Genomic DNA, 22,938 nt, shown 5'->3' on the forward strand with positions numbered 1-22,938 from the left:
CTGCTCTGAGACAGCAACTGCTGCAAGGCAGTGACCATGGAGGAGCCCAGACCTGTGAGAAAAGGAAGCTGCTTTGCCATTGCTCCCTTGTAGGAGGCAGCAGAATGGACAGAACCGTGGGCCCCAAGGGCTCATGCTGGAGAAAAAGTTGATGGGAAGCTGAAATCTTGGAAGAACTTAAGGTTGAAAAAGTGTCTGGAAAAGCATAATCTGACTTCCTGGAGGCATGAAGCTGTCTGTGAAGAGTTTAAGGTTAAGTGTCAGGACTAGAGATGTCCATTGGCCATTGGGGCCAGATTTCCACTGTGAAATATTCTTATAATCATAGCAAAATTTTTATCCTGATGCACTTCACTCTTAGAACAAGCTCATAAAATCTGAATAATGCTTGTAATCAGAAATGCTCTCTCAGCAGTGTGTCTGTTAAGAGAGGGACCAGTTTTTATGTACTGAGCCCTTGCTGTTGCACACTGTAAACTCAGGTTCACGGTGATCATTCCTTGTCTGAGCAGGCAGTTTGGAGATGCTCTTACAGTCTATCATATAACTTCTTGAAACAGTTTTTCTCCTTCTCTTCGCTATTGGGTGGTTAATTGTTTGGGGTTTTTTTGTTTTGTTGTTTTTGTTTGTTTGTTTGTTTGGTTTTTTTGTTTGGTTGGGAAGGTTTTGGTGGTTTGTTTTTGGTTTTTTTTTTGGTTGGTTGGTTGGTTGGTTTGGTTTGGGTTCTGTTTTTTGGTTTTTGATTTGGCTTGGTTTTTGGTTTGGTTTTTTTTTTTACCTTTAATGCATTCTTTGTTTTCTTTCCCACTGCCCAGGGTCAGAATTGTCTGTCCTGTGTTTCCTGTTATGGTGCCTCTCTTGTAGTGTATCCTTTCTTTCTGCTGCTCAAGTATTGTGTAAGAACCTACCATAGGATCTTAATGAGTAGTCCAAAAACCCCATATCTAATGGGGCCTCATCTGAATGAAGCAGCCAAAAAGTCTGCAAAAGTAGCGTTTGCTTGGGTTTATTATGCTCGATGCCTCTTAGAATTGCTTGAAGGTTGTTAAGACTATTTTACATCAAAAGACAATGCTCCTTTCTGGATGGGGAAGTATGGGAGGTTGGATTTAAGGCTTTTTAAAATATCTGTTCATTCTAAAAATGAAGGTGTTTAATTTAGCAAAATGGAGTAAACATCTGGGTGTATAGAGGGATTTTTATTTAGCAGAACACTAATCAAGTGATATCAGATTAGTAACTTTCTCTGAGAAAGCTGATTCAAAAAAGTTCAAAAGTTGAGAAACTTGCATGAATTGCTTTTCATTTTTCACGTTCCTCACTGACAGATGTCAGGAAATTTTAAAGGCTTTAAAAATATTTCCTGTGAATGCTTTTAGTAAGGAAATGTTCACTTCCAGTCTGAACTTGTTTCAGCACTTAGTTTGGTCACCTTGATATGAGGAGCTTTATATTTATTCCTGTCAGAGTTCCAAAACATAGGGACTGTACCTGGGCATGCTGGACAGTGAAAGTTTCCTTAGAGAGAGGTGTTCTTAGTGTGTGACTAAATTACAGTGCTCAATTAGCCTTTTTTCCAGGACTTACAATGTTGTCAGTAGCATTACAAGGCTTTTGGCAGCCCAGTATTTCAAAGTGGTTGAGTGTGGGAGTGGGTCAAGCTCTCTAAACTAAATTTATGTAGCTAACCTTAATGTACTGACACAGTCTCTATTAGCTGGGAATTAAGTTTGTGATACAGGGACTTCAGATTTACATACTGTAATTATTCTTGAAATAACTAATGCTAGTGCAGTAAATTCAGAAAATATTTTCAGTTAAATCCAAATTCATGGTGGTTTCCTGCTGTCTTCCTTGCACATCTGTTCTTAGTTTAAAATACCATCTTCTCTTATCCAGAAGTTTCTGTTCTCGTGACTCAGAGGTGCAGCTTCTTGTTCTTGGAAATGTGGAAGGATCCCAAAGTGAAATGTGTCTTGGTAATTCCTACTAATATAGATATCTGTGTATGCAGGGTGGCTGAGGCCCCAGTTGCAGTTACCAGTAGTGATCCTAGTCTAATGGTGTGCTGGGGATCCCAAAACATCACCTATTTTTATGGGTTTGATAGCCCTGGGGAGCACTCATCACCTTGCAGAATAGAACCAACTTGTGTCAATTCACTCGTCCTCAAACAACTTCTAACCCAACTTTTTCTGTTTATTTGGTGATTTTGAAAATGACCCAGTTATGGAGAAGTTAAAATGTAATTATATTTTGACCACTTCCCAATGAATTCACACAACAAATGTTTCAATGTAGGTGAAAAGTGCCAAAACCAAGCGTTTTAATTAAAGAAGATCTTCAGCTGGCAATTAGCTTTGAAATTCAATTTTCTTCTTCTTTTTTTCTTTTTTTAATAGGGTGGAAAGAAGTCCTACAGTGGGCCATGTGGGGGCCGCGATTGCAGCGCCGGATGCAAATGTTTTCCAGAGAAGGGTGCACGGGTAAGTTTGTTTTCACTAATACAACTTGTCCTTGTGTCTCTTATCAATCTTTTTATAAATAAACAAATAAACCCCAAGTTAATATGTGTAATTCTCAATCTAATGACCTCATGAAACCACAAATGATGAAGACCAGCTGCATTTCAAATGTCCCTGGCCAGGATTTCAAAAGCCTTTCTATAGGTTTACAAATTGCTCGCTTTGCAATGAGTCTTCAATGGAATCTCATTTCTCTGTGATCTGAGCCCTAGTTCAAAAGAAGTCAGACAGTTTTGAAGTAGATTACAACAATTAAAATTAGGAAAATCAAAGTAGTGTGGCTTCCAGTACAGATTTTGCCCAGCCCTTACTGCAATAGCTTCTGGTTGTGGAAGTGTTTTTGACTTGGGCATTTGTTTGTGAAGGAACAATAACTGGGAGTGAGTCTGAGCAATTCCCTTTGAGAAAGCCATTTGTGTAGCTAAAACCTCTCTGTCTGAAGCCTGCATTTGAAGCAACCAAATGTTCAAGCAAGACTTCTGTAAAAATCTTTTAAATTCCTTTGATTATATGAAAAGACTATGAGTTTTATCTTAACGCCGCTGCTTTTCTCCTGTCTTAGGGTATGGAGTTACTGACTTCACTCTGCTTCAATTACATTGTTAATTTTGGTCCAGACACCACCTACTTAATATTTTATCTTAAGCTCTAAAGTATTTTAGCACATATGAAAATGAATCTTAGAGATTTTGGTTATGGAGATGAAAGGAGGAAAGAGCTGCATTGTAGGTACTTGAAGAATTGAAAAGGTTTGAGGAGGAGGGAAATAATACCAGTTGTCTTGTTTAATAAATCAGTTGTTCTTCCTGAAATCATATTGAAAACTCATCCTTTGTGGGAAAACAAAAGAAATTAAGTCTTATTTAAACACCAGCAGTCCTGATTTTTTTTTCCTTTCTATTTCAGTGACACAGTATGAGTGTATTCAAGGCACTACTTTCTAGGACTGAATTTAGGAAAATGTTGCTATTTCAAAATGATTGTCAGCATGGGCTTAAATGTTTTCCTAATTGCAGACAGAGTTGAGCGTGAATGCTTAATTGATAACTGATGATGTGTTTGCTCTGGAAGTATAAAAATTCTTTCAATTCATCATGTGGCAGAGCAAAAACACGTCTAAACAGATAAGTGGAAGAACTTTGCAAGGAAGTTCTCAACATAACCTAGAATACAAGCTAAAGCCAATTGCTCAACACCTTTTGTGATTAGATACTGTAAGGGACAGACCTCGTTTGGTTCTGGAACACAATATCCTGTAAATGCTTTGACCTTTAGATGCCAATGAGCATCATTCTTCTGTCTCTTTACATTCCCAGGGTTCAGCTTGATTGTTTGAACTGGCCACAACGCTGTTGACCTTGCAGTTTGAGCTCTTGGCATCTCTTTTGTTAAGATGTCACAAAGATTTTAGGCTGTTTTCATTGCTGACCTGAGAACTCATTTGGCTTTTAGCTTGTTTCTTACGTGACCTGTATCAGTAGGCGTTTTCAGTCCTTTAAACACGTGTTCCATCCTACTGAGACCTGTCCGTGGAGCAAACTGTCTGCTGGGAGTGGTAATCTTTCCCTTTTACAACACTACTTCCATCAAGCCATACTGAGCCCTGCTGACACCTTCTTGGACATCTGCAGGCAGCTACTGGAGGCCTGCCATGCCAGAGGATAAGGAGGTGACTGGCTGAACTGGGAAAGCGGATGGGGTGATTATGTATCCTACAGCACGGCTCGGTTCTTGCAGGACACTGTACAGCCCGAGGCTAATTCCTTGGCTTCCTGCCTAGCTTCTTCTCCACTGCTGCAAAGCCTTTAAGTTCAAAAAGGCAAATGGGAGACGGGACTTTGCCAATGCCCTGAGTCCATATTTTGTTTAAAAAAGTGTTTCAGCTGTCAATTTTGCACAATTAAACAGATCGGAACAAAGCTAAGCTTTCTTTTTAAAGAAAAGAAATAACTAAAAAGCACAAGAATAATGACAATAAGCTGACAGCTTAATGAGAATAATATTGGCAGTGTCCTTAAATGTCCTCCTCAAATGCACTTCAGATCAAGCTGTGATGAATTTGTTTCTGACCAGATATTTAAAAAATTTATTTGGGCAATAAAAATGTCAAAACTGCTTGATTAGTGAAAGATATTCCTAGAATTGGCATGTAGACATGTAGAACCCACATGTCCCCATGTTCTTGTTTTTGCTATAGACTGTTAGTGCATGTTCAAGATATATTAAAAAAACACCAAAACCCGCAAAGAAACCTCAACCAAAAAACCCAAGCCAGTATAATCTCTCTATCTTGAAGAGTGAGCTTATTAGAAGACTAATCTCTATAAAGCGAGTCAGCAATTTGTGGAATAATTGAGATTCTTTTCTGAAGGAAGGGTGGTACAGTACTTGTCCAGCAGCCACTTAGACAGTTCTCCCAGCAGATTGGTAAGCACATCTCCTAAAAGAGCAAAATTTCCTTTCTGTTAGTTGTCCAAATACTTACATTAAATTTGAAAAGCCTTATTGCTATCTTGTACCCATCTTAGGCTGTTGGGTGACGTTTATTGTGCAGGTGAGTGATCTACAGCTAGAACATTTTTGGGACTGTCAGAAGAAATTATTGTGTTTAAAACAGTGGTTTTCATTCCACTTTCTCACTGTTTGCCCACAGTTTATGGGCAGAGATAATGCCCTTTGAAAATATCATGCTGTATTGGTGACTCTCTTGCTAAGAAATGCACTGCAGAGAGGTCAGCAGGGACCAGGAGGCATTTTCCATGCTTGCAGAGTATCAAGAAGCACTAAATAGTAGGCAGCCTGCACCATTTCATTTTGCAGCTCATTTTGCATTTGTTTATAATAATGTTGGCTTTTTTGTTTTTATATGCTGTCAACTACTTTCAAACACTTACAAAGATAAACTAGCAGACACAGTCCTTGTTGCATGTATACCTTCTCCTGATGCCTGTTCACTTATCTTGGAATTTATAACAATATTAGAGTTCGTTTTAAACTTTGCTCAGCATGTGTTGGAGCTAATCTTTCATTTTTTCATCATCCCCCACCAAAATAGAAATTAAGGGAAAAAAATGTAGAAACTTTTTCCAAGACTTCAGAAATTACTGAGGTTAACTGTGTCCCAGGCAGCTTTTACAGCTTGGAAGTGCTGTAAATTGGTGAAACTTGATGTTACTAATTATATTTCTTTTTTTTCCCCTGTAATATGTAATCATGTCAAATAATGTATATATTTTTTATGCATCATGTGTTCTTTAAAGCCTTTTAACACATGATGATATGATCAATTAGAAAACTATTAATGACATTACAGAACCTCTGTCCTGTCTCAGAAAAAATCCACACAGAGACTGTTTCTAGCAACGGGTGCTGTTGGAAGGGATGTATCTGTAGAATGAGGCAGTTGGTTCTGAAGACATTGTGAACACTTTACACTGAATTGAGTCTGGTCCCACTCAAACAAAATCCTATTTGTGTAGTCCAAGTTTACACTGCAGGGTGAAGCAAAGCATTGTGAGTAGGAGGGATTGAGTGAGATGGAGAGATTTTGCTCAAAAATGCAGTTGCTGTCTGAATGAAAGGTTAGTGCACCCAGAGATACATGAGATTCCCCAGGTTTTTTCTGAAGTTAAGATGATAATAGTGAATGTAGTGTAATTTATCTCTGGGCAATCAAAGAGTTTTGGGTAGAATTACTGCAGATCAAACAAGCTAGAAAAGATAGACAGATCCTCAGTGTCCACGCACTGAGCAGTGTAACCTGAGGTCAGAACTTTGGATGATTAATCTAATTGTTATCTCAGATAAACTAATGTCGCATTGGCAAGACATCTTAGGTTAACTTCTGTCTTGAACTCATCCCCTCAACTTAATACTGGGTCTACTGAGTGTCTCCCTTGTGATAATTAGTTGAAGATTGGTTGATGTTTCTTTGCTATGAAATTTGTAATAAGTATAACTTGTATTTTTTTATGAGGTTTGCTGAATTCTGCTTTGGTTGGTTAGTCCCTCTGTTTGGAACAGTTAGGGATTTCCTGGTGAAACACCATTTCTTTGGAAGTGTAAGCCCAACAAAATGAATTGTTTTTGCAGAAGGATTTTACACAAACCTATTTGCTGGAGACAAAATTCTGTTAAGCAGTTTGTTCAAACCCCTCTGTTTCTATGTGGCTTTCTACTACCTGGCTTGACAAGCACTGTAGGACATAAGTGATGCCATTTCAACATCCATGGCCTGCAGGCTGACCAGTTAAAATCAAACCAGACTGTGAGATATTGCCATTTCCTTCAAACTGACAATGCCAAGATATGAACAGTGCTAAATGCACTAACCATGGATAATCAGCCTGGTACAGGTAATACTGGGATCATTATGTAGTTATTTTTGTAAAGATGGATTATATGTAAATGATGTCTAATTCTTGTTCGATTTCCCTTCTGGTTAAACAAAAAATGCCATCATTTGGTTTAGGAAGAGGATTATCTATAACATTGAAAAATGTTGACCATCTGTTCGCTGTCATTAAGAAGTTCTGGCAATATTTTGAAAGAAAATGAGGTAATAGTTAAGTCAAACAACTTACGTGCCAGCTGCTTTTTTTAACAACTGCCAAGATTTCTCTTTTTTTTTTTTAAGTAATGAAACTAACTTTGCCAAATGTAGCATTAAACAATTATTTTACATGCCCTCCTGACCCAACCTAAATACATTGAGCTTAGCTCTCTAATGAGAACCACACCATATACTAACTAAAACTGCATAAATAAACCCCATCTCATTGCATTTGAAAGGATTCCTTATGCAATGGGTGTCAAGACCAAACCTGTTGGTATGTGCAGTCTTACATCATCTCTCTTTGAGGACTTCTGGAAGGGACCTGTCTTATCTTACTTACAGACATTGTATAATTCAGTCATGGTGAACAACTGTGTTTAAGCAGGGTAACCGAGGAGTCTCTGGTAGCAAATCTCGTTTCCATGATTTGTTTTGCAGTTTGGTCTGAAAGGACACGTGCACTAAATGAGGCTAAATATATTCCAGGAAACATATCCCGATAAGAAGATTGCCACAGCTCTCAAAACTAACCAGAATCCATGGCATTTCTGTGTCACCAGGGTGGCTGAGGTGACTCTGTGACCTGAAACTGTGTCTAAATCTGCCTGCAAGGGCAGCAGATTTTGTAATTGCAGTGGGGACCTGTGTTTACTTTTGAAATGAACCAGAACATGGGTCCTCCAACTGTGCTCCATAGAGCACTTCCAGATGGCTTGGAAAAGCCCAGTACAGAAGTATTCATCACCATTCAAGTAACTGTGCTTCTTGTGAGCTGTAACCCAGGATTTTAAAGTCTTTACAGTATTTTGGAAGCAAATGGAGCATTTACAGAGCTCCTTGTTGCACATCCTACAATGCTCTGAGTTGTCTTACCTTGAGAAGAAGTTATGTAGTCTCACTGTACCAAGTGAATGTCTGCTCTTTCTCCTTTCTAGCCTGAAAAAAGGTTCTGGTTTTCTCAAATTGAGCTTCTCAGCAGTGAGGTGTTACTGGTATGTGTTTAAGCTGAGATGAGCACTGAAAGTCATGTAGTCAGCTGGTGCAGGGTCAGATCACTCTGCCTCGTGCTGTGATAAATCCCCATCTGAAGGCAGAGTGTGCTGTGACTCTGTGTTCTGACTCTGACATTGTGAGCTGAGGGGGCCAGCATGTTGCCCTGGGAATAGGTGCTGTATAATTTCATGTTTGTACAAGCTGCCATGGCTACCACTGGTAACCTGCACGAGGAATGTACTGTTCCCCTTGGAACCAATGCCATCACTCCCACTGATTTCGTTTATGTGTGTGGACAGATGAGAAGACAGAACCAGACTAGCCTTGTCTCTCCCTCGTTGGACCCCTGCCACAACCGACCTTCTGTTCTAACTTTGTATCTGTGCCACTTTCTTCAAGACCAAAAGTGATAAGTTGTGCTACAGATTTGATCCATATGGACAAAACAGAATTCAACAAGAGTTTCCTAGTACCGACCCCCCCCAGCTTCCTAAATACTGGAGAGTAAAAACATGTATCCAAATTCTTTCTTCATAAAAATTATCATGTCTTTCTTGGCCATAGGTTGGAGGTTTTAATGAATCTGTGATGTTTTGCTTGCCACATAACTCCTTAGAACAGGACTAACACTGACCCTTCAGATTTTCTTGTTTATGCATTTGTACTCTAGGAGGAGAATTGTTAATGTTCTTAAAATTGTTTTGTGTCAGCCAGTCCACCTTGCAGTCAAAAAGACAGCTAAGAATTCCTGTAGGAAGATGAACTCTCTAGTGTCCTGCCCAGGACAAGAAAAGCAAATGTTAACATGTGTCTTTGAAACATGAATGTCTAGTTGGGTTTTTGCTTAACAAAAGCTGTAGAACTGTGTGTGATTATTCCTGCAATGATATCTCAGTTGAAGAGAGATATTTAGTGCTCTCTTACATCTGAGAAATGGCACAAGACTTTCCTCTCCAAGCAGTTGACAGACAAGAAGGGGTAACTTATATCCTGTGTTAAAATTACCCAACCGGTATTTTCTTCCAGCACATATTTTATAATTTGTGTGTGGCATTTGCTGTGTCTCAGGAGCCTTTTTCTCCAGGTTAAGTTCTTTTAAATACTTAATTTTCTTCATGCCTCTCTCCTTTCAGCCCATTCCAAAACTTGCCCATCTTCTAACTGTGATTTTTTTTTTCAGAATATCCTTGGTACTAATTATTTTTTTAAGCTTCTTAAAATGAGAAGAGGTGCCCTTTGCAGAAACACGAGTCTTTTTTAAAGAGTTTCCGTTGGCAGTGAGTGAAAGGTGTGACAGAGATTTTCAGTGTGATCTCTTGAGTAAGTCAGCCTTGGAAGCAGAAGGATCACAGAACCAATCCATGAGCAAGGCCCAGTTCGAGGAGATTTGGCCGCCAGTCAAGTTGGCCAATTGGTGAGCCAGGAAAACAGCCGACAGCAGGGATTACTACAAAGCAAACTTAATTAGGCAACAGATAGGCAGGAAGTCCGCCAGTCATGGAGCCTGCAGCCAGAGAGAGCACACAATGAGGACGGTTCACCAGGCAAAACTGTGTTTGTAGTGGTAAAAGAGGCTGTAGTGCAAATTAGTTGGAAGGAAAGCTGAATGCATGGGTCTCCCAGGCTGTCAATCCCTGCTTTCTGGGAAATATGTGCAGTATTTTTGGTGTGAATCGCAGCTTTTCCTGGTAGGAGGTCATAAATTACAGAAGACATAACAAGCTATAGCTTGTTCATCAGTGATAGGCAAGGAGAACGTGCAGGAGCTGTCTCCTTGTGAATGAGCAATGTGTATGTTTGCTTGTGTGCAGGAAAGGGGCAGGGCTGACTGTCTGAACACTGGATGGCAAAGAACATGAAAGAAAGGAAGGAAAGGGAATGATGGCACTTTTTTTTTGCTAAATAAAGGAGCATCCAAATGACAGAACATAGTGGGAATAAGAGAAGAAATAATAGCATGCAGGATATGGATGGTCTGGCTGAGAATCTGGGTATAAGTGTAAATTGTATAAAAATATCTATGAAATGATGGAGCACTTAGCCCATAGGAAGGATGAGGGAGCAGTGGGCAGGAATGGTGCAGCTCATATGTAGGTATGAGAGTGCAGCATGGCTGAGGGGAAAATGGCAGCTTCTAAAAGGTCCTGTATGAAAGACTCCCAAGTGTGACAAAAGAGAGATGTTGGTAAAAAAAGATAAATAAGAATATCAACTTTTCCCTTGACCTAATTCTGCAAAAGTGGGAGGAATACTCAGGTGTTTGTCAGTCTCCTCCCTTTTAAGCTGTTGATTAGAGACATTTTAGCTGTTGCTCTCTAATAAGTCATAAATCCATTGATAGAACAAGCCTATTTTCACAACTATCCAATGTTAAGCTGATTTGATGAGTGACACATTACATGCTCTTTGACATTCTGTGGAACTGCCAACAGAGAAAATTTAAACTTGGAGGGAAGTTGTGAACTGTAACAAGAAAGGGATACCTGAGTTGGACCAGGTATTTCATTCAGTTACTTGTTTTGGAAAAAGGAACATTTTAGTAGTCTGAAAAGCAGCATAGATACAAATGTCTTTATTCATAATGGGTGATTTTTGAAAGGGGCATTTTTGGTCTTTTTTAATAAACAGCAGAATGTTATCAAAATTAATAAACAAAAAGTTGAAGTAATTTAAAATTTTCTGGGCTTAATCCATAATAAATCCATTACAAATTATGCACAACTTTTAAGGAGTATTAAAAAGAAATATCTGGTTGTCTCTTAAAGCTTAATGTACTTTTTTTAAATGATCAAAGAAAGCTGTCTAATAAAATGACTCAGCATGTGCTGAATTCTCAGTGTACAGGAAAGGAAGAATTTTTTAGTACCTAGTGTTCAGCACTAAGGTTGCTAAATTTTGGGTTTTGAAGTTTTATAAAGCTGCTATCCTTTAAGACAGATCTCTTAGTTTTGTGTTCATATCCATAATATTCTGCTGGAACAGTATAGCAGAACTTGTTCTACTGGGTAGCTGAGCTGTGTTCTGTTCACCTGCTCCTGAAGCTGTGATGTGTTTTAGCACAGTGGCAAATCTGCCTCAGCACCAAATTTGTTCTGCTCACATCTCTATTGCCAGACAGCACCATCTGCCTGCTTGTGTGTCTGGGTGTTTCTATTTCCTGTCAGGTTCTAAAAACAGAATAAAAATTCCTAAATGTGGAAAAGAATAAGAAATACATCAGCCAGGATATTCTTGCCATAGCTGTGTTTGCTGCAACTGCTGCACTTAGGGAATAGATTTTGTTGTAAAAACAACTGTAAGCTCTAGGAGTGTACGTGCTCCCTTGCTCTGGGAGGCAAAGGCACTATATATAGCAAATGTTCAGACTTTACCTCTGTGTTAGACATAGTGAACGAAGGTCACAGAACCAAAGAGGTGCCTTGGGTCTGGGTGTCCTGTCCCCCAAGAGTTGCAAGAAATATAAATAATCCTGTTCAGTGAAGTGGGATGGTTTTTGTTCATAGTTAATTTATTCTTTGTAACCTGAACTCTTAACTGCAGTGATGGCTCCTTTGGATTGATGAACAATGACATCACTCTCAAAAGTGCAGAAGTTACAGCTTGTATACTTCAACAGGTAATTGCTGGCACATGTACAACAAACTGGTTCTCAATGATTTGGAGCAGTGCAGTGATGCTTCCCCTCACCCTTCCTGTGCATCACAGTGCATGTTTATCAGCACTCTCATTGGAACCACAGTGTAATGTAGTTCCCCAAATGTATTGAGGACTGCTTACCCTGGCATCATGAATCACACTTTGGGAACAGCTGGAATGTAAATCAGGATATTTTTATATGAGAAATACAGGTAATGGGTGTTTTCTAAGAAATTTTTAAACAGGTTTGGGGGTTTTTTTTGTGAAGCTTCATTTCCCTTTATACTTACTGTGTTGTCTGTTCTGAATACATACATGATATTGTGGCATTTCTTTTATTGTGATGACTAATGACTGAGGATCCAGCTGAGATGAGGGAAGTCCTGCAGTGCAGGGCAGTTACAAACATACAGTAGGAGACAGTTGGTGCTCCAAAGTGCTTTCACTCTGTGAGAATTACTTTAGTTCTATGTTTCCTCAAGTTTTAGTAAGAAATCTGTTGCTTTTATTCAACAGTATTTTCAGGGAAGTAGGTGACTTCATATAAAATAGTTTGAAATAAAACTCTAAAAAGTTAACACTCTGTACTCCTTAATAAGAGACCTCTGAAAATAGTTAATCACTTCTTCTGGAGTATATTTTCTATCCAAACTTAGAGACATTTGAAAGAGAAGATAGCAGAAGAGGTTGTCTTGTCTCGTTTTAATCAGGGCATATCTTCCTAACAGTACAAAATGTTTTTGGAGGATGTCAACGTTTGGAAGATCCTTAGCAGTGGAAATATAGCCCAGCTTGTCTCACAGCAAATTCAAAATAAAGAAATAAAGTCTGCATGCAAAATCAGGGCAGCAGGTGGTCATTCCCTGTATAACTCCAGCTGCACTTGAGCTGTAAATCCAAAAGCATTACAAAACTAGCAGTGGGACACCCAGTGGTTTCTTGCAGGCTTGGATCAGTGTTCCTGGGACTTTAAAGGCAATTTTACCGAGATTTAATGTTTTCTCTTGAAACAATAAATGACATAAGTGTTATCTCCAGACTTTTTCCAGAGCAGTGAAGTAATTAAACTTCACTTGTTTTTCTAACATCAGGACTAAAACCTGAACTAATCTAGTCTAACCATTCCCTTCTCTTTTATCAGCCAGAATGTGCGTTAACTCCTGAGAACATTTGGGTAAATAGTATTTCTGCTTACAGTGGCTTTATTTTATGCACTGGGTAACAAAAAATAGTCAGGGTTTCCTTCACAGAGTTAAATGTAGCTGCTGGATTGTGCATTATTTTTTCTTGCAGAAGCACGTGCCAGATGTGCCACGTTTAGGTGCCTTTAGATTGATTTCCTTTGCTAAGACAGTGCCTGCTATAAGCAGTGCCTGGGCTCTGTCTAATGCTTTCATTGTATTGTGCACCAGTATTATCAGCTCTTCAGTCTATACTGAAGAGGAAAGCTGGGTTCCACTGATGTTACTGAGGGATTTCCCAACATGTATAAGGAAGCCAGGATTTTAATTTTCAAACCTTCAAAGCAGATTGCTTTTGGGCTTCTAAGAATGACTGCTCAAACAACCATTTTCATGAATTTTATGTGAACTTTGTGTAAGGGAAGCGGTTTCAAGGGAAATACCTCCTCAGTATTTTTCTTCACACTTGTTTTAAAGAAGCTGTGTGAATGCTCCATATAGTGTTGGCAGGATGTTATAGCTGAAGGAAGTACAGTTCTGTAAACCCTATCTCCTTTGCAAAATTAAGACTTTATTTTGCAAATGATACTCAATTGTGACCACGCTGGGTCAATGTGGCATTTCAGAACAGAGTCCATCATACTTCACTGAGTTCCAGTGCAGGGTGTTACCCTGGGAGGCAGCTCTGGGAGCTGGCTACTAGAAACCCACACAAATTCCTGATGTTGAGTTTTTGATCAGTTCAATACTTTAAAGAGGTGAAGATTTTCTCTTCAGGACATGGACAAACAGGAACGGGCAGGGAGTAAGAAGGAACACTGGGATTTTTCCTGTCTTATGTATCACAATGTAGTTTGCCCTGGAGGAAAGAAAATCAAGCTGTGTGTCCCTCAAGAGTGATGATGCTTGAAGGATCCTTCCATTTTGTGTAATAGTCTTCTTTGAAACCTCCAGATCTGTGATCTTTTCCAGACCTCCTCTTTGAGCAGCACAATTTTGCCATGTTCCCAGGCTGTCATTTGCAGTCCCTCATCAGAAATGTTTGAAAGTGGTTTTCTTGCCCTTGCAAAATGGGTTTGAGATTTTTGTTCTTATTTCATGAAAGGTCTTAATGACTTCTGAGTGATTGTGGTGCTTGTTGTACCCATTTTAATGGTGTTTCAACATTTAAAAACCTGCAGAGGAAAATGCAGTTTACACAGAGTCTTTAATTCTTTTCTTCCATCTTATACTTTTTCAGTAAATACATCTCTTGGCACAAGGGAAATTGAAGTGGGAGTGTGTTTCATTTTAAAAAATAACATCCTTGTTAAATAATCCTGCACTTAATTAAATTTCCTCTGTCTTAACAGCACATAGAAACAAATAACTGTGACAAACAAAAATAAAGAATCTTGAGGAATAGTGACTTACCTCTGATAAGAACCGTCTGGCATATACATTATAATTTTTTTTAACTTATGCTTTACTAACAAGCTTAGCATTTGGTTCACATTTCCTCTTTCTACATTGGACTTACTTATGAGTAAAACCTAATAGATTAAAATATTTGACTTTAAGTCTAAAGCCCCTTTTTTAATCACTTTTTTATTGTTATATGTTAAAAAGAATATGGTACAACTGGCTTCTGCCTAGTAATTACATGAGCACAAACAGATATCATAGTTCCCTAGTTGTTAATTGTGAAGAGACTGAAAAGAAAGCAATGACCAGTTCAGACGTTGTTAATAGTACAGCTGGGGTTATTATCTTGGTAGCCAGCTATGTTAATATAGGGATTGCTTTCAGTGCTTCAGACTGTGGCCATAAAAATCTTAGATGACCTGGCAAAATGACCTTGGAAAAGTAGTTTCATGTTTCTGTGACTGTTTCTGTTTCCATGGCTTGCTGGTCTCGGCTGTTTGTCCTGGGGCTGTCCTGGTTGTCTTCAGGAGCGTAGGTCAGAGACTCCCTAGGGCAGGATGTGTGGCTTGCACGGCTGTGGGAAGGTCTCCAGGAATACAGGTAGCTCACAACTCCCATCACTTCTCATTTCCTGTCTTTTGGAGAGGGGCAACTGCTTCTGCTCCCCACACCAGTTATGCTGTGGAACTGCAGGGGATTTGGGGTGTTATGGCTCAGACCAGGAACGTGGACCTGTCCCTTCCAAGCTGCGTGGGAGCAAGTGTGGTGCTTTCATTTGATCTATACCCAAACTTATCTGACACCTCCAGCTGTGCAGACACCTGCATCTGCCTGCCTGGGTGCCAGCAAAGCACAGGCTTCAACTTGAGTCAGGTCTACGCTCAAAATACAATGTTGATCTGTCTTGTAAGTTTGCTACTTAAAATGACAGAGCACATGGATGGAGTTTAGCTCAGAGAGGAGCCTCGCCCTGTTTGAGGGTGGAAATTCAGTTAATCAAAAGGGAACTGCAGTTCTCCGTAGATCTGTAATTTCTGGTTTTGGCCTGACATTAGAACCTAAGTTGAATCATGGACCCACACAGTGAAAAATTGGCTTTTTGAGTGGCAAATGATCATATTATTAAATGTGAGTTGATACACTTCAACAAAGAGTTGAAATAATTTCTCATATACTTACTTTATAATTTCTCATATACTTACTTTAGGTGTGGAAATGTTGGCCTGAGAATAGATGTAAAGTAAACTGTGAACAGAAAAGTTATGAGACTTTTATGCTTCCATGGGATTTATAGTTGCTTTTCCATTCCCTCAACAGATCAGCAATAGAAATACCCCCTGTAAAGAAACCGCCTTTCTTCAGTCTTTGATTAATTAAGGAGCATTGTGGCCAGCATGGTTTTAATATATTACTGGTTTTGGCATATGAAAACTTGCACACAAAAAAGCTCTGAGAGAATGACTGTCTTTTCATCCTGTTTCATCACAAGGCCACACAAAAATGCTCTGATTTTACTGAAGATGGGTAGAATTAATACAAGAGATGGTCAAGAAAATGTATGGCCACTCACCTTTTGGAAATCTTTTCCTGAAGGAGAGTAACATAGAAATTGAAAGTTCTTTCTGGGATGAAATAAGACACTTTCAATACCTCACAATTTTTGGCTGCTCTTGGTGCCATCTAAGTTGTCTTTAGCAAATACTTGTTGTGACTCTAGGCTGAGATTTTTCACAACCTTCTCAGAAAGGTTCTGGAATTGAATAGAATTGAGTTCCTCATTCCAAAGAGTAATTGGATTTGGATCTCTTAATATCATTGATTTTTCTGGTGACCTGCTGTGACAGACATAGCTATTTCACTTTTTCTGACAGAAGAGTGCCCAAGGAGTGCCCGTTGTGCCAGTCATCTTGAGGGCGTGGGAAGAACTCATCACTCCTTGCATTCTGATGGGATGATTTCCCAGTCCAATATCCTTGACCAATTCACTGTGTGCTTCTGCTGTCACCCTCCCTGTTTCCACGGAGCCTTCTTATTTCCTCCTCTTTTAGCACTGAGTACACTCAGTGTACTCCATGGTCACCCCTTGTACAAAGAGAGGAGCTGGTTCAACCTGATGGCATTAAGTCCACCCCAGTAGCTGAACACAACCAGGTTGCACAGGGGAAGTTTTCCAGCACTGCTGGCACTACGTTATCATGCCCTCTGATTCAGGTATGGAAATGAGAGTCTTTAGGGATGTGAGTTCTCAGCATTGTAAAGAATAAGAGACAGCGTGAGGGAGCCATTGCAGCTTACAAAAAATATACAAAGAGCAGGAGATATAAATACAAAGAGAGGGAGAAGGAGGCTGAAACAACCTGCTTTTCGTGCCACTTCTTGTGTCACCTTCAGCATAAGTTGTCATGGTCAGACTCAAATCCAGTAATAGCATTGACAGCCTCACTGAGGACACAAACATGAACAAAAGCCAGGGGCAATCAGGACATTGCAGGATCAGGTCTTCAAAACAAACTTTTCTTCAGCCATCTCTTGAACATGTTTGAAGTCACTTCATTTTAAGAAATCTGACTTGCAAGTCTGTGATTGAAGTGGCTGGGACAGTCCCTTAGCAAGCAGAGTATCCTGGGTGTGGTAGCATCTGTTTTGTGTGGGATACATAAAGCACAACAGCATCTTCTCTTGGCATCTGCCATTGATTTTTAACTGGGGTCATATATTCCTCTTTGCCAGTAGAAAGGAGCTTATGTTGCACAGGAAAATTCTTCAGGAAAAGCCACCATCAGGTGAGGGGAGGTTGTGAAGTTGGACCTTATCCACATGCATTCTTTAGAGTAAATCCTTCCTCTGTTCCTATACATTATGTTATTGGTGAAATACATCAGCAAATGTTTATAGTCAAGGAAAGTTTGTACTAACACTGTGTCATGCAACTAATCTGTTTATATTATAAAGAGGGAACACTAAGTTAGCTGCATTTTGCTCCAGACACAAGCATCTTACTAAATATTTATACACAGACTAGACTGTTTACTTTGCACCTCATACTATAGTTGTATTGGGGAGATCCAGAACACCTGGGTTTTAGTGAGGTCTTAAGGAAAGTTTGCTACAACTTTGCAAATTACAGATTAAGAGCTCACTGAATTACTGAGTATATGCAGGAGAGTTTTAAATGTACCTTTCTAAAATTGTGAATAACAAAATATCGGTGAATACCAGATCATGATTTCACTCTGGTTCTGCTGCATTCTTACACTTCTCAAATAGAGAAGTGTCAAAAATATCAGAGAAATGCCAGTTTTCCCTGATTTAGCTTTGCTGGAGGTCTTTTCTTTACATTAGTGAAAACCAGTTGCTAGAATTAAGTCACTTGGCTGATTTTGGTGATTCTACTCTAGATTTATGCAAAAAATTGTCAGTGAATAGGATCCTGGATCACAGTGTTTCAGGTGTGCTGGCTATGTAAAGCATCCTTTTCTTTTTTTGAGAGGCTGTATATCTGCCCTTACTTTCCATCTTTAGGTGTAACCGTACATATGTAATCTGATATCCAGAAGTAGAGGCTGAGGTAAGACCAGTTTGACTGTCTAGGCAGAAAGCAGAAAAAAATAGCCTGAAGTTACTTTGCAGAGGATAATGCAGGTTCTTAGAGTTGAAACACTGATTGCCTGTGTATTGTATTGTGTATTTAACAGTTGTATCACCTGGAAGAAATATGTAAAACCCCTAATGTTCTTTAAACTGTGGAAGTGGGAGTGAAAAGCTTCAGGTGTAGAATGAAAGCTGTAGCTATTCAAAGTGGAAGCTAGTTGTTTGTGTGTGGTCATCCTAGGTTGTGCTGGGGATCACTAGTTTTAAGCCATGGACGATGTTTTTTAGGGTGCCCTCTCATCTTGCCCAGTCTGTACAACACTGAAAGTGTTGCTGCTGTCCAGTCATTTTGCAAACCTAGCAAGAGTTTGTCTGATCAGCACTCACCTCCAGCAAATATCTGCTCACTTCACCATGAGATGTGAAGATAAAATTCTGTTAACTGTTTCTCTTAACTGTAGTGGCCTGGGGTCTTAGGCAGCTTTGAATATAAATGGCCTCTGCACAAATTCCAAGATCTATTGCCCCTTGCTCCTAAATGCCACTGTGTATCAGAAACTCCCTCCTAAGCACAACTAGCTATTCAAGTTACACACTTTGCAGGTTTTCCAAAAAACATAGCAAGCACCACTTATCAGAATTAATAGGTTTTAATAATTTTTGCTAAACATACAGCACTTGATCTCATTTCAGCTTTACAGGAGTTAATGTTTTAACCACTGTATTACAAGAGTGAAGGAGTCTTGTCGTTGTAAGATGAAGTAGTAATGAAATGTGGTTATGACTAGTAAATGAAATGTGATTATGACTAATAATGTGCTTTGCTTTTTTCTGGTTATTCTGAGCTAATGCTTCCTATGTTTAAATTAATTTCCAAATATTTTGCACAAGTTTTGAAAGTAAACAAAACCTACAGTTCTAGGTGTGTACTCTTAAAAACTACTTTGTCCCTGAGTTTGTTTGGATAGGATTTAAGAGTTGTATGTGCTGTATAAAATTTGTATTCTAGACTAAACAAAAAGTATGTTTACAAATTGTCTGCTTAGTTTAATTTTTAAGCTTCTTGCCATGCAAGGTACTGTTTGAGATACTATTTTCTTGATATATCAGTGGCAAAATATTAGATTTTCCCAATACTTTTGTGTTGAAACCAGAACATTTAATTATGGAAGAGATTTCATTTCAATCAATTACTTTTTCCTTACTTATCACTTGGTTACTTTTTCCTTGCATTGAACTTGCATGCTACTAAAAGTACTACAGAGATTTCTTACACCATCTCTGTAGAAGACTCAATTTATTCCAGTAAATTAGAAATATGTCTGTCCTATAACAACTGTGTTAATGTGGGAGGTAAAACACTATTTCCGGAAGAATTGGAAGACGCCATCCAACTGGATCGTTTTTTGAAAGGAGCATTTGTGCTCTGGTTTCTTTGGTCTGGTGATTGTTTTCAATATTTATAGTACAGCAGGGCCTGGGGCCTCAGTTACACATCAGGTTAAGTTGTACTTTGTATAAACAATTAAAAAAAGCCTTGCACCAAAGAACTTTTCTTCTAAGCATTAAATGGCCTGATTTTTTAAAAAAAGCGCACAGCTGGGACAAAACCATGGAATGATCCCAAACTGTAGCTGGACACAAGGCCAGATCTGGATTTCCATCCATCTGCATTTAACTGCGGAGCATTTGGATTTAGTGTTCACTGCAGACATAATAGGGATGTTTAAAGATTCATTTAATGGATCCACAATGTAATTAAAATAAAACATCCTCAGTACACACGCAAGCAATGTTCAGGGATTAGACACTTGAGGAACATGAGCCAGAGAAAGAGCCTGAGGGTCTGTTGGTACAGCCTGATGGTGAAGGCTGATTCAGGCAGTGAGCTGAGGTGTCTCTGCCCTGGAGCTGACTCGTGGAGTGCAGTGGGGCAGCAACCAGTGGGCTGTACCTGAGCGGGTGGATGTGCTCTCAGAGTGTGCAGGATCTCAGCAGGGTTAAGGAGCCATAAAAACCTGAGCCTGTGGAATGTCCTGTTTCCAATTGATACAACATGGATCAAGTTTTAGCATCCTTTTGTTTAGTTGAAAGAATGACAGGTCACTAATTTGACCCTTATTGAGTGTATGTAGACCACATAATTTGGATAGACTTACAGTCAGTGGTGCAAAGTATCTTCAAGATAGTGTTGTCTTTCCAAGCTTGCTAAGTGTTAAATACAGGGGGGATCCAATCTTTCTGCTTTCATGGAAGGTTGCTAGACTTGGAGATGCTCAAAAAAAAGCCTTTGAAGCTGCTAATATTTGGAAAAGGATGTACTCTTCACATACTGCCTCAGTGAAGACGAAAAGAAAATAGTTGGTGTTAATGATTAGTTGTTTCTTTAACAAATATAGTATGAGCTGTTAACACTAGAGTGATGTAGTGATAGGAAAAAACCTGCTATCACAACAAGTAATGCTGATTTGATACTGGTAAATAACAATCTGAAGAATAAAAGTCCCAGATTTCTTCCCCGCTTGCTGTTGCATCCAGTAACACAATGACAAGGAAAATGTTTTGTTTTTTTTTCTTTTATTTGTTCAGCAAATACAAAGGTTCTGGATAGTTAAATTTCACTTTACCAGGATAAAATAGCTGTTACTCCAGTTGACTGATAAGAGCTTTGACACTGGGGTGTTACTTATGTCAATAGAAAAATGTTGTTTCTGGAAAGCAAAGAGGAGATGATGCAGCTTTTGAGACTCAAGTAAAATCACGGTGTTCAGGATGCAAATCCTGTGCTTGAGCACATCCTGCATGAGAGCTGGGAAAATGAATTGCAGGCTCTGCAGCCTGCCTTTCCCATGGCCACCTGTGGAACTGCCACTGAGCAGTCTGTTTCTTGGCTTTACCATTTGGAGCAGTAGTAAAATCAAGGAAGTGGCCACCAGACTCACATAATAACCAACTAGCAAGAGTCTCCAATGCTTAGTTTCATGTTGGAAACAAGGACACAGTCCATTTCCTGACCACAAGTTGAGACATTTCACCTTACCCTACATGCAGGACTGTTTTTGTTGACTTTTGTGGACTTCCCTGGTGTGTGCTCTTCAGTCTGTGCTGCAAACTGAAGGTGGACAGTACAGCTGTGCCTCCTCTGTATTTCTTTACATTATTTCCTTTAATTTCTCAGATTATTTTCCCTTTATTCTGCTTTTAAACCTTGACCCTTTAGCCGTCCTCAGTGTCGGGATTCCTCTCAGTCTTTGGTTGGCAGACACTTGCAGAGCTGGCATTTCCAGTCAGGGGCAGATGTAAGACAGCATTTCTGCTGATGCTGATTCAGCCAGGCGAAGATCAGCTGTGTTGGCAAGAGCAATGGCAGTGAAGGATTGATGCCTGCTGGGCCTGATCTTCTGTGTCTGACATCAGGGCTGTCCTTCACTGCAGTCATCATTTGTCTGTAGGGATGTTGGGGAGAAGACACCAGAGTCTTCATATGATCTAAAATTCCATACAAGTGAATGTTGGTTCATAGATCCAGATCCAGGGGCTGCATAAGCTCACATTCACTGTTTTGCTGTTCTTGCTGGCTAAAAGATAGATCGTTATAAATACCTACAGGGATTATCAACAACTTAATCTGGTGTCTGAAGGGGGCTGGTATGTATGTGTGGGGCTGAGGGCACAGTTTATTGCACGCTATGCAAATGCAGCATGGTGTGAGGCTTTAAAAAATACCCTATGGAAAAACATTTGTGCAGCTAGCTGTGGTTTAACTGAAATTGGAGTCACATCAGGAACAAAAGAAGTACAAAGCCAGTTTGTAGCAGTGATCAATAGAGGATTCCTTTTTCTCTATTCATTTAAAGTATGCTTTGCTTATTTTTCTCAAACAGCAGTCTAATGGTTGTTCCCTAGCTGATGGCTCTAGGGAAAGGGCTTAGAGTAGTTTGTGTAGCTCAACAGTGGCTGTTCTGGCTGCAAAAGAAGCACTGGCAGCGACTTCCAAAGAGTCCTGCTGAGTCTGTGCAGACCAGATCCGCTTCCAGTGCTTGTCCTCCCAGGGTTTCTGGGAGGTTGCAATTTTTTATGAGCTGCTAGGAGGCTATTTGCAGATCTGGGATGGTTTTGGTTCCTCTAAAATGACATGTCATCATGTTGGCATATAGTAACACTACTCTTTGATGTAATAGGATGATGTTGAACCAAAGCATCACTGTATTGTGGTCCCCATTTGTTATTTTTTAGCAGAGTTTGCTGTCTGAAACAAACCCATAGAAGTGACTGTGCTGTGAACTTTGTGTCTCTCAGGCCTTAGATAATGCCTGTCATTTACTGTGCCCCAAGTGAGTGCAAAATACCATGAGAAATGCAATATCATCTTTCAGACCAGTATGGCTAAATCAACAAAACCAATAAAAACTGAGAGATGACAGTATTTGCTGTTGCAAATGTGCTGTCTCTGTACAGACTTTCCCTGATTTCATCATTATACTGTCCTGGCCACAGGAATTCTTTAACTTCTGAACTAGACTCAGCCAAAGCTTGGAGTTGCCAGCCATCTATGAGTAACAATGGGGTGAAGACTACTCTTCTCAGTCTTACTTAGACATCAAGATTAAGTCCTACTGAAGGCTTCTGGTTTTTCAAGTGAAAAACAATGGATAAAAAGTACTCAATATCCTTAAGGTGTTTAAATTTATGTTGTTATTTCAAAGCTTTTTTTCTTGGCTTTATTTTTTTCCTTTTGGATATGTAACTCTTAAGTAATCTGAAAACAATCAGCAGCTTTGATTAGGAGCTGAATTAAAACAACTGGTGAGCTACCTTACCCCTTCCTTTGTCTTTTTGGCATGTTTGCTTAACTGCAGGATACATTCCTAACCCTTAGACATTTCAGTTCTGCTTGGTGCAGTGAAAGCCATTTTCTGGCTTGCCGTGTGTCAGAACAGGGAACATTTTCACCTTTTATTTTAAGGAGGAAGAAGCTGCTGATCTGATTTGGAAGTAGCAGGCTGGTTATTGTCTGTCTAAAGCTGCTGAGACCTGTGTGCAGGACAGCAGC

At 39.5% G+C, this 22,938-nt stretch overlaps 1 protein-coding gene across 2 annotated transcripts in view; it reads left to right on the forward strand.

Annotated features, from left to right (window-relative positions):
* The window catches only part of COL4A6 (collagen type IV alpha 6 chain), a 117,330-nt gene that overhangs the window by 39,024 nt on the left and 55,368 nt on the right, over nucleotides 1-22,938 (forward strand). For both annotated transcript variants that reach the window (XM_051786951.1, XM_051786960.1), the window contains exon 3: nucleotides 2,403-2,486. In XM_051786951.1, coding sequence (XP_051642911.1) covers nucleotides 2,403-2,486 — 84 coding nt within the window. The remainder of the gene's footprint in view (nucleotides 1-2,402; nucleotides 2,487-22,938) is intronic.

This window comes from Manacus candei, unplaced genomic scaffold (assembly GCF_025592945.1).
Source record: "Manacus candei isolate 608988 ecotype Guabito, Panama unplaced genomic scaffold, ASM2559294v1 h1tg000003l, whole genome shotgun sequence".
NCBI lineage: Eukaryota > Metazoa > Chordata > Aves > Passeriformes > Pipridae > Manacus > Manacus candei.